This window comes from Ahaetulla prasina, chromosome 17 (assembly GCF_028640845.1).
Source record: "Ahaetulla prasina isolate Xishuangbanna chromosome 17, ASM2864084v1, whole genome shotgun sequence".
NCBI lineage: Eukaryota > Metazoa > Chordata > Lepidosauria > Squamata > Colubridae > Ahaetulla > Ahaetulla prasina.
Window position 1 is genome coordinate 10,985,179 of NC_080555.1, and position 17,458 is coordinate 11,002,636.

Here is a 17,458-nt window from a genome sequence, read left to right on the forward strand (position 1 = left end):
TCCCCTCGCACATACATGCTAGTCGTTCCCGACTCTAGGGGGCGGTGCTCATCTCCGTTTCAAAGCCGAAGAGCCAGCACTGTCTGAAGACGTCTCCGTGGTCATGTGGCCAGCATGACTCAACACCAAAGGCGCACAGAACGCTGTTACCTTCCCACCAAAGGTGGTCCCTATTTTTTCTACTTGCATTTTTACATGCTTTCGAAACTGCTAGGTTGGCAGAAGCTGGGACAAGTCACAGGAGCTCACCCCGTTACACGGCAGCACTAGGGATTCGAACCGCTGAGCTGCCGACCTTTTGATCGACAAGCTCAACGTCCTAGCCCCTGAGCCACCATGTGCCTTGCTTTCTAGCAAAGCTAAACTGCGCGCCACCGGTGATCGTTGGATTGTAGCTTTTTTTTTTACTACCGGTTCGCTCGGTCCGGTAGTTTTTATTGCTACCGATTTGTCCGAACCGGGCCGAACCGGTAGCATTTCACCCCTGATTCATAATCATGTTTATACTTCTATCTGTTATACATGTTTGACAAATAAATACAAAAAAATAAAAATAAAGATATCCCAGCAGGAAAATTGGAAAGCTGCCCCTAAGTGGGGCATTACATTTCTTTTCCATAAATTCTCCAAAAATCCAGCTAAATTCCTCTGATCCACAAAGGCTTATTAGCATCAATCCTCTGATTTCAAACTCGGAGTCCCGGAATCTTACCTGGCAGGCAAGGCAGGCAGGTGTGAAGGGCCTCTGCCTTGGTTGAGAAGTGGGTGGAGAGAGGAGGAAGGGGAAGGCTGAGCCCAGGTGAGAGAAGAGGCAGCCAGGTGAGGGAGGTGGTTGGGTGGGAGCTCAGACAGACCGTAGACGGTTGAAAAGAACAAACCGGCTACAGCCCATCAGGCGGAAACTGCAGACCTCTCAAGCGATCAATCAGGTAAGTGGCTAAAAGGGAGTCGGGGGTCCCGTTGGCTGGAGATCTAATGCAGATCGACTTTGGGATCTCGGCTGGGAAAGGACGGAGATCCTAGGCTTAGAAAACTTGGAACTCCGTCGCCTTCGACAAGACCTAAGTTTAACTCACAGAATCATCTATTGTAATGTCCTTCCTGTCAAAGACTACTTCAACTTTAATTGCAATAATACAAGGGCAACCAATAGATTTAAACTTAATGTAAACCGCTTTAATCTAGATTGCAGAAAATATGACTTCTGCAACAGAATCATCAGTGCTTGGAATACTTTACCTGACTCTGTGGTCTCTTCCCATAATCCTAAAAGCTTTAACCAAAAACTTTCTACTATTGACCTCACCCCATTCCTAAGAGGACCATAAGGGGCGTGCATAAGCGCACAAACGTGCCTACCGTTCCTGTCCTATTGTTTTTCTTTTCTTCTTCCTATATATGTTTATATGTGTATATACTATATAATCTTTTTGTATGATGTTGTGACAAAATAAATAAAATAAATAAAAATAAAAGGGGATTTCAAAGGGACAACAAAGGCATCCGAGCAGATGCTAAATCCCATGAACTGCAGAAAAATAATTCTGCATTTTTTCTCCTTGCGTCCAGAGGAATTCTGGTTTTAAAAAAGTTTAGAAAAGGGTACAGTGGGGATACTTGGGAAGACGGGTTTACGTGTGTGTGTGTGTGTGCAAATGTTCATTTTATTAATTGCACCAGCCTATCAGTAACAGAGTCAGAGGGTACCTTGGAGGTCATCTAGTCCCCTGCTCACCCAGGAGAGCTGTACTAGGGATTCGAACCGCCGAACTGCTGACTTTTCTAATCAATAAGCTCGGTGTCTTAACCACTGAGCCTTGCGGTCCTCGAGGTGTTTACAATCTCTCTGGCTTTTCAACCTTTACAATGAACATACAGGAGGTCCTCTATTTAAAATGGCTCATTTAGTGACCGTTCAAAGTTACAACCGCACTTCTTTCCCCCAAAAAACTGACTTATGATCATTTTTGCAACCATTAGCAGCATCCCCAACAGTCACACACACACACGCGCGATCAAAATCCAGACGCTCAGGAACTGACTCATATTTATGACAGTTGCAACTGGGTTACATGATCCCTTTTGCGACCTTCTGATAAGCAAAGTTAAGATTTTACGTAACCACTGTGTCGCTAACTTAACAACTGCGGCAAGAAAAGTTTAATGGGGAAAATTCACTTAACAACGGTCTCAGTTAGCAACAGAAATGCTGGGCTCAATTGCGGTCGTAAGTCGAGGAGCATCTGTATCATTCTGAATATTGTGGCTGTCCGGTTTCTTCTGAAAAGCTTCCAGTAATGGAGCACCCACAACTTCTGAAGTCGAGACGTTCCACTGGTTAATTGTCAGGAAATTTGCCCTTAATTCTTACAGTAGCGGCCAAAATTGTGGGAACCTTTTGGGAAAAGTGTATTTTCTAAAACTAGCTAATAACACCACTTTTCTTTTTTTTTGGAGTAGTACCATAAAATTATATATCAATGGAAAGATAATTTAATCAAGAATGTCATGCAATAACTTTTAGGAAGGATTTGCTATTAGAATAGCAGTTACAGTGTAAAGAAGAAAAGTGAAACACGTAGAAAAAAACGAGATATACAAAAATGATCCCCATGTCAGTTCATACTTCATTGGGTCACCTTTAGCATGAATGACGGCCTTCCAACGTCTTCCCATGGAGTGAACCAAATCTTTGAGTTCTGCAGCTGTTATCATGTGAAACCAAGATTGAAGAATGGCTTCTATTAACTGGGTTTTATTGCTGGGTGGCTTCTGACTAGCAAGTTTCTAGAGTCGGCTCCATCGATTTTCAATTGGGTGAAGGTCTGGGCTATTCCCAGGCCATTCCAGCAGTGGAATAGGATTATCTTGAAACTCCCCCCCCCAAAAAAAGTGGTGTTATTAGCCATCAGACCTCAAAAATACACTTTTCCCAAAAGGTTTCCACAAGTTTGGCCACTACAGGATTTGCTAATCTGGTCCAGAAGAAAATAGTATAATAACACGGAGTAGAGATGATCTTTGAGTTCCAATAATTTGGTTTAGTGACCTTCAAAGTTGGAATGGAACTGAAAAAGCACTTCCGACCGGTCCTTGCATGGTTGCAGCTTCCCCAGGGAGACACGATGAAATCACGGCGAATTTTTCCGTTGGGAATCCGAGTTCAGAATGTAAGATTTGAATAATTTTTTTTCCCTGGAAAAACAACAACCTTGTAAGGTAGCTTGGCTCAGCTTAAGAAATGCCGGCTGTGTAGAAATTTGAACCCCGATGTTACTGGTTTGGGTCAAAAGCATGAACTGCTACCAATGGTGGGTTTCACATTTTGTTGCTACCGGTTCGTCCCGTGTGCGCATGCACCTTTCGAGCATGTGCCCGGATTTCGCCGCATGTGCTGTGCTCACATGTGAACTTTCCACGTATGCATCTGGCCTCAAAACCATGCCTAAATAGGATGGCATAGTGCAGGGGTGAAATGCTCCCAGATCAGACCGGATCGTGCAATCCGGTAGCGATGGCAGCAGGTGATTCGGAGAACCGGTAGCAATAATCCCTGTCCCCCCACCCGCCCATGCCCAGCTCAGCCGCGCGATCATCAGAGGTTTTTTTTTTTTAAAGCATTTTTTCGGCTGAAGAAAAATGCTAAAAAGTTGTTTTTACTTGCTGGCCAAAAACGGTGTTGTTTTCCTCCCAGCAGGCTTCTGGGGAGGAAAAACGGACTCTCCCCCACCCCGTTTTTTGGCTTGCCTAGCAAGCCTGCTGAAAGGGAAAACGGGGTGTGTGGTGGTGGGGGTTCGTTTCTGAGAGAGAGAGAGAACGAAAGGAGGCAAGAAAGGAAGGAAGGAGGAGAGGAAGGAAGGAGTATAAACTTGGCACTAGATGCAGCTTTAGAGGATAATCCAGGGCTGGAAGGGACCTGGAGGTCATTTAGTCCAACCCTGCTCCAGCAGGACATTGCTAGTGAGTTTCTGTTGTTTGATCCCCCAATCACATAGCCACACCCATCCAGTCACATGAACCCCCCACCAAGCCACGCCCCACCAAGCCACGCCCACAGAACCGGTAGCAAAAAAAAAGATTTCACCCCTGGCATAGTGCCAGGCGGGTGGGCTGGCCCACCCACGATCTCCGCTGTCAGTTCTCCCGAACCGGTGCAAACCGGTTGAATCCTTGGTGATCTTTATTGTTGTGGCTTCGCACCGAATGTTGCTAATTACTGAACTTCTATTTTTTCAGAGATTCCAAAGAAATGCCGAGGTTCTTCTTGGCCGCCGTCTTCTCTTGCCTATTGGCCACAGATGTCTGGGCTCACAAAGCTGCAAGACTCGGTTGTCACCTGCACTGTAAGCCTGGTTTACAAATGGACAGACAGACAGAGAGACTAAAGGAGAAACATTAGCACGGATGATGCAACCTAGTTTGGTTAATTGCTTTTGAGCTCTTTATGTTAATTGGGCAAGATTCTAAATTTAAGGAGCTTTGGGGATGAAGAGCATAATTGGAATTGCTTTGACATGGAGATCCTTCTGGTTCATGCCGTGCATTCACCATAACAGAACAAAAGAGCTGGAATGGGCCATTGGAGGTCTTCTAGTCCAGCCCCTGCTCAAGCAGGAGACCCTTACAGAATAACAAAGTTGGAAGGGACCTTGGAGGTCTTCTAGTCCAGCCCCTGCTCAAGCAGGAGACCCTTACAGAATAACAAGAGTCGGAAGGGGCCTTGGAGGTCTTCTAGTCCAGCCCCTGCTCAAGCAGGAGACCCTTTCAGAATAACAAAGTTGGAAGGGACCTTGGAGGTCTTCTAGTCCAGCCCCTGCTCAAGCAGGAAACACCCTACAAAGCTGTCCAATTCTTTTAAAAGCCTCCAGCGATGGAGCTTCTTCTAGAGGCATGTTGTTCCACTGATTAATTGTTCTCCTGTCAGGAAATTCTTCCTGGATATCTAAGGTGCTTGTCTCTGTTAGTGGTAATTGTTGTTGTTGTTGTTGTTGTTGTTGTCTTGCCTTCAGCTGCTTTGGAGAATAGGTTGACCACCCACCCCCACTTTCCTTATGACAGCCTCTCAAATATTGGATGACAGCTAGCATGTCTCTTTGTGATGCTTGATATATCCAGGTCCCACAACCATTCATTGTAGGCTTTTGGCCTCCAGTCTCCTCATCCTCCTCAACCCAAGCTAGAACTAAGGAGAAATTTCCTGACAGTGGCAAGAATTAATCAGTGGCAGCAATTAATTAATCAATGAATCATTTCTATCTATAATCATCTATCGTCTCTCTGTCATTCCTTCCAGAATAGAATAAGGAATAGGATAGAATAGAATAGAATAGAATAGAATAAGGAATAGGATAGGATAGAATAAGAAATAGAATAGAATAAGGAATAGGATAGAATAGAATAGAATAGGGAATAGAATAGAATAAGGAATAGGATAGAATAGAATAGAATAGAATAAGGAATAGGATAGAATAAGGAATAGGATAGAATAAGGAATAGGATAGAATAGCATAGCATAGAAAAAGGACTAGAATAGAATAGAATAAGGAATAGGATAGGATAGGATAGAATAGAATAAGGAATAGAATAGAATAAGAAATAGGATAGAATAAGGAATAGGATAGAATAGAATAGAATAGAATAGAATAGAATAAGGAATAGAATAAGGAATAGGAATTAGAATAGAATAGAATAGAATAGAATAGAATAAATAAGGAATAGGAATTAGAATATAATAAGGAATAGGATAGAATAGAATAAGGAATAGGATAGAATAGAATAGAATAGAATAGAATAAGGAATAGGATAGAATAGAATAGAATAGAATAGAATAGAATAGAATAGAATAGAACAGAATCAGGAAATGATTACATATAAAGATCTTTTGTATACTGAAAGAGGTAATTTGCAATTAAAATCTCTGCACGTACTAAAGAAGAAGGAAAATTATACTTGGTTTCAATATGAGCAACTACGTGCTAGATGGAAGGAAGATCAGAAAATTGGTATAGAGCAGAACGAGGAAATTTGGTAAAGCAAATTAGAAATCAGTCTCAGGAGCATATAAAGAGATTGTATAATGTGTTACTTGAAATAGATTCAGACAGAGAGACTAAAGGAGAAACATTAGCACGGATGATGCAACCTAGTTTGGCTAACAAAAGCTCCCTGGGCTTGCCTGTTTTCGGCAAGAAAACAGGCAAGCTCAGGGAGCAGCTCCAAGGAGCTTTGGGGATGAAGAGCAGAATTGGAATTGCTTTGACATGGAGATCCTTCTGGTTCATGCCGTGCATTCACCATAACAGAACAAAAGAGCTGGAATGGGCCATTGGAGGTCTTCTAGTCCAACCCCCCGCTCAAGCAGGAGACCCTTACAGAATAACAAAGTTGGAAGGGACCTTGGAGGTCTTCTAATCCAGCCCCGTGCTCAAGCAGGAGACCCTTACAGAATAACAAGAGTCGGAAGGGGCCTCGGAGGTCTTCTAGTCCAGCCCCCTGCTCAAGCAGGAGACCCTTTCAGAATAACAAGAGTCAGAAGGGGCCTTGGAGGTCTTCTAGTCCAGCCCCCTGCTCAAGCAGGAAACACCCTACAAACGGCTGTCCAATTGCTTCTTAAAAGCCTCCAGCGATGGAGCACCTACCACTTCTAGAGGCATGTTGTTCCACTGATTAATTGTTCTCCCTGTCAGGAAATTCTTCCTGGATATCTAAGGTGCTTGTCTCCTTGCTTAGTTCCGTCCATTGTTGTTGTTGTTGTTGTTGTTGTTGTTTGTCTTGCCTTCAGCTGCTTTGGAGAATAGGTTGACCACCCACCCCCCACTTTCCTTATGACAGCCTCTCAAATATTGGATGACAGCTAGCATGTCTCTTTGTGATGCTTGATATATCCAGGTCACACAACCATTCATTGTATGCTTTTGGCCTCCAGTCTCCTCATCCTCCTCAACCCAAGCTAGAACTAAGGAGAAATTTCCTGACAGTGGCAAGAATTAATCAGTGGCAGCAATTAATTAATCAATGAATCATTTCTATCTATAATCATCTATCGTCTCTCTGTCATTCCCTCCAGAATAGAATAGAATAGAATAGAATATTTTTATTTATAGAAGCTGTGGGTCCTCCATCGTTGGAGGTCTTGAAGGAGAGACTGGATAGCCATTTGTGCAGAATGGTATAGGGACTCCTGCTCGAGCAGCGGGTTTTTTTTTTTTAATTTGCATTTATATCCCGCCCTTCTCCGAAGACTCAGGGCGGCTTACAGTGTGTAAGCAATAGTCTCATTCTATTTGTATATTTACAAAGTCAACTTATTGCCCCCCCCAACAATCTGGGTCCTCATTTTACCTACCTTATAAAGGATGGGAGGCTGAGTCAACCTTGGGCCTGGTGGGACTCGAACCTGCAGTAATTGCAAGCAGCTGCTGTTAATAACAGACTGTTTTACCAGTCTGAGCCACCAGAGGCCCTGGGTTGGACCAGAAGACCTCCAGGGTCTCTTCCATACCTATGATTCTATCAAATAGATAAGATACATAAATAGATGAGAGAGAGAGAGGGAGGGAGGGAGAGAGAGAAAGAGAGAGAGAGAGAGAGACGGGAAATAAATTGATATATATTTATCCATCCATCCATCTAATCATCTGTCTATCTACCTATCTATTTATTTTTTATTTATTTATTAAATTTTTATACCGCCCTTCTCCCGAAGGACTCAGGGCGGTGTACAGCCAAAGTAAAACAAAAATGTATACAATTTAAAACAACAATTAAAAAGAGCAAATTTTAAAGGCTGATTATTAAAATTTAAATTAAGAAGTTAAAAAATATTTAAAAACCCAATTAAAATACATCACTAATTATGCCAGTCCCGCTTTAATGAATAAATATGTTTTGAGCTCACGACGAAAGGTCCGAAGATCGGGCACTTGACGAGACCGGGGAAGTTCATTCCAGAGTGTCACTGCCCCACAGAGAAGGCCCTACTCCTGGGGCCGCCAGCCGACACTGTTTGGCGGACGGCACCCTGAGGAGACCTCTCTGTGAGCGCACGGGTCGGTGGGAGGCAAAGGTAACAGCAGGCGGTCTCGTAAGTACCCGGGTCCTAAGCCATGGAGCGCTTTAAAGATAGTTACTTGAAATAGATTCTGAAAGGGACTTGGTAAAGGACTGTATGATAAAGTGGGCACAAAATTTTCAGGAGCCAATATTATTGGAAACTTGGGAAAAAATTTGGGTTAGAAATGTTAAATTCACGCAGGCACAGAATCTGAGGGAAAATTTTTATAAAATGTTTTATAGATGGCATATAGATCCTAAGAAATTATCGTATGTATCCAGATATGCAAGCAAAATGTTGGAGATGTAATTGTGATGATGCTACATATTTTCATATTTGGTGGACTTGTAAGGATATAAAGGCCTTTTGGATAAAAATTTGGTGGATTTTACAAAATGTTTTGAAAAAGAAGATAAAGTTCCTGCCGCAATTTTTTTTGTTGGGAATTATTACGGACTGTACAGTAATTGAGACTAAATTGATTTTAAATCTAATAACAGCAGCAAGATTACTAATAGGACAATACTGGAAGAAAAAAGAAGTACCTACAATAGAAGAATGGATATTGAAAGTTGCCAATTTGGCTGAGATGGCAAAGATATCAGCCTTTTTGAAAGACAATACGCAAGAAAGATACTTAAAGGAATGGGAAAATGGATTGACTATATTCAAAGTAGATATCAGACTAAGAGTTATCAGACTGTTGTTGAATGATTATGATGTATTATTTCTGATTGTTTTCGGGGGAAGTTAGGAATTGATGATTGTAGGGTATAATTAAGTTGGGACGAATTTTTTTAGCATATGTTTGTTTTATTTTTAACTATACCTTGTGCTCGTTCCGGGAAGTCGGGGGGGGGGTGAAGGGAGGGGAGGGAGGTGGGGGAAAGGGGGGGGATTTTTCTGTAAAACTTTTTGAATAAAAAAAGAAAAAAAATAACAAAAGAAAAATGAAATAAAAAAAGAAAAAAAAATTAAGAAAAAAAAAGAAAAGAGGAAGGAAGGAGTACAAACTTGGCACTAGACGCATCTTTAGAGGATAATCCAGGGCTGGAAGGGACCTGGAGGTCATTTAGTCCAACCCTGCTCCAGCAGGACATTGCTAGTGAGTTTCTGTTGTTTGATCCCCCAATCACATAGCCACACCCACCCAGTCACATGAACCCCCCACCAAGCCACGCACCACCAAGTCATGCCCACAGAACCGGTAGCAAAAAAAAATAGATTTCACACCTGGCATAGTGCCAGGCGGGTGGGCTGGCCCACCCACGATCTCCGCTGTCAGTTCTCCCGAACCGGTGCAAACCGGTTGAATCCTTGGTGATCTTTATTGCTGTGGCTTCGCACCGAATGTTGCTAATTACTGAACTTCTATTTTTTCAGAGATTCCACAGAAATGCCGAGGTTCTTCTTGGCCGCCGTCTTCTCTTGCCTATTGGCCACAGATGTCTGGGCTCACAAAGCTGCAAGACTCGGTTGTCACCTGCACTGTAAGCTTCGCGGGGGGTGGGGTGGGGTGGGGTGTTGACAAATGGACAGACAGACAGAGAGACCGAGGGAGCGATAAAGGAGAAACATTAGCACGGATGATGCAACCTAGTTTGGCTAACGAAAGCTCCCTGAGCTTGCCTGTTTTCGGCAAGAAAACAGGCAAGCTCAGGGAGCAGCTCCAAGGAGCTTTGGGGATGAAGAGCAGAATTGGAATTGCTTTGACATGGAGATCCTTCTGGTTCATGCCGTGCATTCACCATAACAGAACAAAAGAGCTGGAATGGGCCATTGGAGGTCTTCTAGTCCAACCCCCCCGCTCAAGCAGGAGACCCTTACAGAATAACAAAGTTGGAAGGGACCTCGGAGGTCTTCGAATCCAGCCCCATGCTCAAGCAGGAGACCCTTACAGAATAACAAGACTCAGAAGGGGCCTCGGAGGTCTTCTAGTCCAGCCCCCTGCTCAAGCAGGAGACCCTTTCAGAATAACAAGAGTTGGAAGGGACCTTGGAGGTCTCCTAGTCCAGCCCCCTGCTCAAGCAGGAAACACCCTACAAACGGCTGTCCAATCGCTTCTTAAAAGCCTCCAGCGATGGAGCACCTACTACTTCTAGAGGCATGTTGTTCCACTGATTAATTGTTCTCCCTGTCAGGAAATTCTTCCTTGATATCTAAGGTGCTTGTCTCCTTGCTTAGTTCCGTCCATTGCTGTTGTTGTTGTTGTTGTTTGTCTTGCCTTCAGCTGCTTTGGAGAATAGGTTGACCACCCACCCCCCACTTTCCTTATGACAGCCTCTCAAATATTGGATGACAGCTAGCATGTCTCTTTGTGATGCTCGACATATCCAGGTCCCACAACCATTCATTGTAGGCTTTTGGCCTCCAGTCTCCTCATCCTCCTCAACCCAAGCTAGAACTAAGGAGAAATTTCCTGACAGTGGCAAGAATTAATCAGTGGCAGCAATTAATTAATCAATGAATCATTTCTATCTATAATCATCTATCGTCTCTCTGTCATTCCTTCCAGAAGCTGGGGGTCCTCCATCGTTGGAGGTCTTGAAGGAGAGACTGGATAGCCATTTGTGCAGAATGGTATAGGGACTCCTGCTCGAGCAGCGGGTTTTTTTTTCTTTAATTTGCATTTATATCCCGCCCTTCTCCGCAGACTCAGGGCGGCTTACACTATGTCAAGCAATCGTCTTCATCCATTTGTATATTATATACAAAGTCAACTTTTATTGCCCCCAACAATCTGGGTCCTCATTTTACCTACCTTATAAAGGATGGAAGGCTGAGTCGACCTTGGGCCTGGTGGGACTTGAACTTGCAGTAATTGCAAGCAGCTGCTGTTAATAACAGACTGTCTTACCAGTCTGAGCCACAGAGGCCCTGGGTTGGACCAGAAGACCTCCAGGGTCTCTTCCATACCTATGATTCTATCAAATAGATAAGATACATAAATAGATGAGAGAGAGGGAGGGAGGGAGAGAGAGAGAGGGGAGATAAATTGATATATATTTATCCATCCATCCATCTAATCATCTATCTATCTACCTATCTATCATCTATCATCTCTCTCTAATCTTTCTTTCTTTCTTTCTATCCATCATCTCTCTCTAATCCATATCTTTCTTTCTTTCTCTCTCTCTCTCTCTCTCTCTCTCTCTCTTTCATTCTTTCTTTCTTTCTTTCTTTCTTTCTTTCTTTCTTTCTTTCTTTCTTTCTTTCTTTCTATCCATCATCTCTCTCTAATATAGAATAGAATAGAATATAATTTTTTATTGGCCAAGTGTGATTGGACACACAAGGAATTTGTCTTGGTGCATATGCTCTCAGTGTACATAAAAGAAAAGATACATTCATCAAGGTACATTATATCTATTTTATCTATCTATCTATCTATCTATCTATCTATCTATCTATCTATCTATCTATCTATCTATCTATCTATCTACCTACCTATCTACCTACCTACCTATCTATCTATCTATCTATCTATCTATCTATCTATCTATCTATCTATCTATCTACCTATCTATCTACCTATCTACCTATCTACCCACCTCCCTTCCTCCCATAGTTGTGGGTGCTCCGATACTGGAAGTTTTCAAGAAGAGACTGGACATCTATTTGTCCAGAATGGTATATAGGGTCTCCTGCTTGAGCAGGGGGTGGACTAGAAGACCTCTGAGGTCCCTTCCAATTCTGTTATTCTGTTTCTTTGCTGCTCTTCTCTGCCCTTTTTCTAGAATCTCAGAAAACACAATAAATCTGCTTTCCTAAACTGAATACTTTTGGACAGGGGTTCCCAACCTTGGCCACTTTTAAGACTTGCGGACTTCCACTCCCAGAATTCCCTAGTCAGCCATGCTGGCTGGGGAATTCTGGGAGTGGAAGTCCGCAAGTCTTAAAGTGGGCCAAGGTTGGAGATCCCTGGTTTAAACCAAGGAAAGCCGAAACTGACCTCTCTAGGAGAGAGAATCTCTTGCCCTCTTTAAGTCTTTATGCTCTCGCACCCTCCCATCCCCGGCCGCTTTAAGGCTTGCAGACTTCCACTCCCAGAATTCCCTAGTCAGCCATGCTGGCTGGGGAATTCTGGGAGTTCGAAGTCCAACAAGTCTTTAAAAGTGCTCGAAGTTGGAAGACCCCCCCTGCTTTGGGGGATGTGCCTGATCGGAACCCCCGTGACCTCCAGTCAAGATGATGGGAGTTGTAGTCCGCCCCAGAAACCAATGCCGTCCTGTTTTTCTTCTTCTCGCTCAGCTTTCAACGTCACCATCCGGAGTGACCGACAGGGCATGTGTCGGGGCACCCGGGCCCTCCAGGCCTGCGTGGGGTATTGCGAATCCAGCGCGTTTCCCTCCAAGTATTCGGTGCTCCTGGCCAGCAGCTTCAAACACAACATCACCTCGGTCTCCCAGTGCTGCACCATCAGCCAAATGCAGACGGTGAGAGAATTCGGACGGGCTTTTCCCAGTCCTCGACTTGCAACAGTTCACCTAGCGACCGTTCCAAAGCTACAAGGGCCCTGAAAAATGCAACCGGTTTCAGAGTTGCGACCTTTGCAGCATCCACACATCCCTTCCCCCCCCCCCATGGTCATGTGATCAAAATTCAGGCGCTGAGCCACTGGCTCATATTTACGACGGTTTCGCGACCTCCTGACAAGCAAAGCCGAAGGGGAAGTCGGATTCATACTTAACAACCGTGCTAATATCATGGCGCCTGCAATGATTCGCTTAACAAAACGGTGGTAAGAAAAGTGCTAAAACGGGGCAAAATTAGCAAATGTCTCACTTAACAGCAGAAACCCGAGGCTCAATTTTTTATTTATTTATTAAATTTTTATACCGCCCTTCTCCCGAAGGACTCAGGGCGGTGTACAGCCAGGATAAAACTCAATATATATACACAATTAAAACCAGAATTTAAAACGAAGCAAATCGCAAAAAAGGCCGACATTAAAATTTAAAACCCTAAGACAATAAAGCCCAATTTAAAATAGTAAAAACTATGATGCCATTTGTGGTCCTAAGTCAAGGACTACCTGCATTATGGAATTCCGGCTGCTTATACAGGTAGTCCTTGACTTAACGACTATACCTGAGCTCAGATTTTTATTGTTGTTAAGTGGACCATCTGCTAAGTGAGTTTTGCTCCATTTTACGACATTTCGCGCCATATTTGTTAAGTGAATCACCGCAGTCGGTAAGTTAGTCACACGGTTGTTAAGTGAAACCGGTTTCCCCGTTGCCTTTGCTTGTCAGAAGGTCGTAAGAGGGGATCACGTGACACCCCCCCAAGGACACTGCCACCGTCATAAATGCGAGTCAGTTCCCTTCTCTGTGGGAGCACCTACTCTCTGGAACGAACTTCCCCCCGGTTTACGCCAATTGCCTGACCTTCAGACCTTCCGCCGGGAACTGAAAACTTATTTATTTATACAAGCGGGACTGGCCTGATTTTTTAAATTCTAAATTTAAATTTTTAAACTTTTAATGGTAATTTTATTGGGTATTTTAGATGGTCAACTGACGGTTTTAATTTGGCCTTTTATTGAATAAGCTTTTTAATTGTTATTTTAATATGTATATTAACTGTTTTAAATGAAGGCTGAGTCCTTCGGGAGAAGGGCGGTATAGAAGTTTGATAAATAAATAAATAAAATAAATAAAAAGCGTCTGAATTTTAGATCACGTGACCATGGGGATGCTACAACGGTCGTAAGTGCGAAAAACGTTCATAAGCCACTTTTTTTCAGTGCCGTTGTAACCTTGAATGGTCACTAAGCGAATCGTTGTAAGTCGAGGACTACCTATATCCTTGACTTATGATCATTGGTTTAGCAACCGTTCAGTTACACTGAAAAAGGTGACTTACAACTAGTCTTTTAACAACGGTTGCAGCATCTGCACAGGGTGTGTGTGTGTGTGTGTTTGTGTGTGTCACGGGGAAGCCAAATTCGCTTAACAACCCTGTTGCTAACTTAACCAACTGCAGAGTTTCTCTTAACGACCGTGGCAAGGAAGGTCGCAAAATGGGGCAAAGCTCACTTCACAACCGTCTCGCTTAGCAAAATGGGAATTCTGGACTCAGAATTGTGGTCATACGCAGTTGGAGACGTAACTGTGATGACGCTGCATATTTGGTGCATATTTGGTGGACTTGTAAGAATATTTGGATAAAAATTTGGTGGATTCTACAAAATGTTTTGAGAAAGAAGATAAAGCGCCTGCCGCAATTTTTTTCTGCTGGGAATTATCACGGACTGTACAGTAATTGAGACTAAACTGATTTTAAATTTAATAACGGCGGCAAGGTTACTGATAGGACAGTATTGGAAGAAAAAAGAAGTACCCACAATAGGAGAATGGATATTGAAAGTTGCCAATTTGGCTGAGATGGCAAAAATCTCAGCCTTTTTGAAAGACAATACGCAAGAAAGATACTTAAATGAATGCAAAAAATGGATTGAATATATTCAAAGTAGGTATTTTACAAGAAGAGTTCTCCATTCCTCTGAAAACAATAAAATACCCTATCCCACCAGACTTGAAATCCTAGGCTTAGAAAACTTGGAACTCCGTCGCCTTCGACAAGACCTAAGTTTAACTCATAGAATCATCTATTGTAATGTCCTTCCTGTTAAAGACTACTTCAGCTTTAATTGCAATAATACAAGAGCAACCAATAGATTTAAACTTAATGTCAACCGCTTTAATCTAGATTGCAGAAAATATGACTTCTGTAACAGAATCATCAGTGCTTGGAATACTTTACCTGACTCTGTGGTCTCTTCTCATAATCCTAAAAGCTTTAACTAAAAACTTTCTACTATTGACCTCACCCCATTCCTAAGAGGACCATAAGGGGCGTGCATAAGCGCACAAACGTGCCTACCGTTCCTGTCCTATTGTTTTTTTCTTTTCTCCTTCCTATATATATGCTTTGTAAAACTTTTTGAATAAAAAAAAAAAAGAGAATTGTGGTCATAGGCCGAGGACCACATGTAACAGTGTAAGCAGCCAGAATTCCGTATTATAGGTAATCCTCAATTTATGACCACAATTTCTGCACTTAAGTGAGACATTTTAAGAAAGGCATTTTGAAGACTGAAAGTAAAAAAAAAGACCCCAAACTTAGGTGTTCTGATCAGGTGAGCAACACTGCAGCCCTGGAGACATTGAATGTACAATGTTTGTTAGTGCACTGGGTGCGATTTATTGCTCATGTTCTGCACAGTTCTTTTTAAATTTGCATTTATATCCCGCCCTTCTCCGAAGACTCAGGGCGGCTTACACTATGTCAGGCAATAGTCTTCATCCAATAATAACAAATTTAAATAATAAAAAATAATTGTATACTATATACAAAGTCAACTTATTGCCCCCCAACAATCTGGGTCCTCATTTTACCTGCCTTATAAAGGATGGAAGGCTGAGTCAACCTTGGGCCTGGTGGGACTTGAACCTGCAATATTGCAGGCAGTTGCTGTTAATAACAGGCTGCATTAGCGTGATGAGCCACCAGAGGCCTTTATAGTTTTGCAGGGCTGAGCTGCAAAAAAAAAAAAAAAAAAGGATCAGGGGTGAAATCCAGCAGGTTCTGACAGATTCTGGAGAACCGGTAGCGGAAATTTTGAGCAGTTCGGAAAACTGGCAAATGCCACCTCTGGCTGGCCCCAGAGTGGGGTGGGAATGGGGATTTTGTAATATCTTTCCCTCAGGAGTGGGGTGGGAATGGGGATTTTACAACATCCTTCCCTCAGGAGTGGGATGGGAATGGGGATTTTACAACATCCTTCCCTCAGGAGTGGGGTGGGAATGGGGGTTTTGCAGGATCCTTCCCTCAGGAGTGGGGTGGGAATGGCGATTTTACAACATCGTTCCCTCAGGAGTGGGATGGCAATGGAGGTTTTGCAGGATCCTTCCCTCAGGAGTGGGGTGGGAATGGGGGTTTTGCAGAATCCTTCCCCCAGGAGTGGGGTGGGAATGGGGGTTTTGCAGGATCCTTCCCCCAGGAGTGGGGTGGGAATGGGGGTTTTCCAGGATCCTTCCCTCAGGAGTGGAGTGGGAATGGGGGTTTTGCAGGATCCTTCCCCCAGGAGTGGGGTGGGAATGGGGGTTTTGCAGGATTCTTCCCCCAGGAGTGGGGTGGGAATGGGGTTTTTGCAGGTATCCTTCCCTCAGGAGTGGGGTGGGAATGGGGATTTTACAACATCCTTCCCTCAGGAGTGGGGTGGGAATGGGTTTTTTGCAGGATCCTTCCCCTGCCACGCCCACCAAGCCACACCACGCCCACCAAGCCACGCCCACAGAACCAACAGGATGCTATGATATCACTGATGTCAAAACGGGTTTTTTTTTTACGTTGTCCTCTCCAGGTGAAACTCCGGCTGCGTTGCAGTCTCGGCTTGCAGAAAACGGTGGACATTTTCACTGCCAAGACCTGCCGGTGTGACGTCTGCCGCCTCTCCAGATACTGAAGTGCCTCCGAGGATTTCTGCAGCCACCAACAACTGCTGTGATTCTGAACTTACGACAACTTTATATATATATATATATATGTAGGTGTTTGGTTATTCGAGTTTTCTCCCACGTAAAATTGGAAGTGTCTTGGTGACATTTCGACGAAGTCTCATTCGTCATCTTCAGGCTTCATCTTTGTGCTTCTGGGAGCAATGTGTGATTGCAGCTGTTTCTTCCTTTTTAACTGCATAGACACCCACTATGAAGATGCAGCATGACCACGAACACGAAGCCAAACAACAGCAATGCAACTCACCAGCTCAAATCCCCCTGCAACTCAGACTAATCTGAGCACAACCAAGCCCCCTCCCAAACAGGACACACCCCCAGCCAATCAGAGCACCAAAAAACCCCCCCATCCAATCAGAGCACAGCCAAGCTCCCACCCAATCAGTTCAAACCCCCACTAGCAGTTATAAAGGAAGAAACAGCTGCAATCACACATTGCTCCCAGAAGCACGAAGCTGAAGCCTGAAGATGACGAATGAGACTTCGTCGAAACGTCGCCAAGACACTTCCAATTTTACGTGGGAGAAAACCCGAATAACCAAAGACCTACATACAAAAACCCGTGAAAACCTCAGAAAATATATATATATATATATGCATAAAGTGAAATAAAAAACCCAAACAAAATACTTTTAAGATGCGAGGACTTCAACTCCCAGAATCCCCCAGCCAGCTTCTGGGAGTTGGAAGTCCACGCATCTTAAAAGTTTCAAAGGTTGAGACACCCAGAAGCAAATGGACTTTCTGTGGACTGGGCTTGCCACTGTCCTGGGGTTCAAATGGCCCAGTTTGTGTTTTTAAAAAAAGACCAAAAAAAAAAAAAGACACTTTTAATTCTGTAAGAAATTACAAGGGGATTTCTGTGTATGAGGGAAGCCCA

At 43.5% G+C, this 17,458-nt stretch overlaps 1 protein-coding gene across 1 annotated transcript; it reads left to right on the forward strand.

Moving 5' to 3' along the window:
* The first annotated feature begins 826 nt into the window (after positions 1-826).
* On the forward strand, positions 827-16,613 carry GPHA2 (glycoprotein hormone subunit alpha 2). The gene is made up of 4 exons (XM_058160070.1): positions 827-929; positions 9,437-9,543; positions 12,305-12,489; positions 16,425-16,613. The coding sequence occupies exons 2-4, from the start codon at positions 9,450-9,452 to the stop codon at positions 16,524-16,526; spliced, it is 381 nt and encodes a 126-aa protein (XP_058016053.1). The 5' UTR covers positions 827-929; positions 9,437-9,449; the 3' UTR covers positions 16,527-16,613.
* The last annotated feature ends 845 nt before the right edge of the window (positions 16,614-17,458 follow it).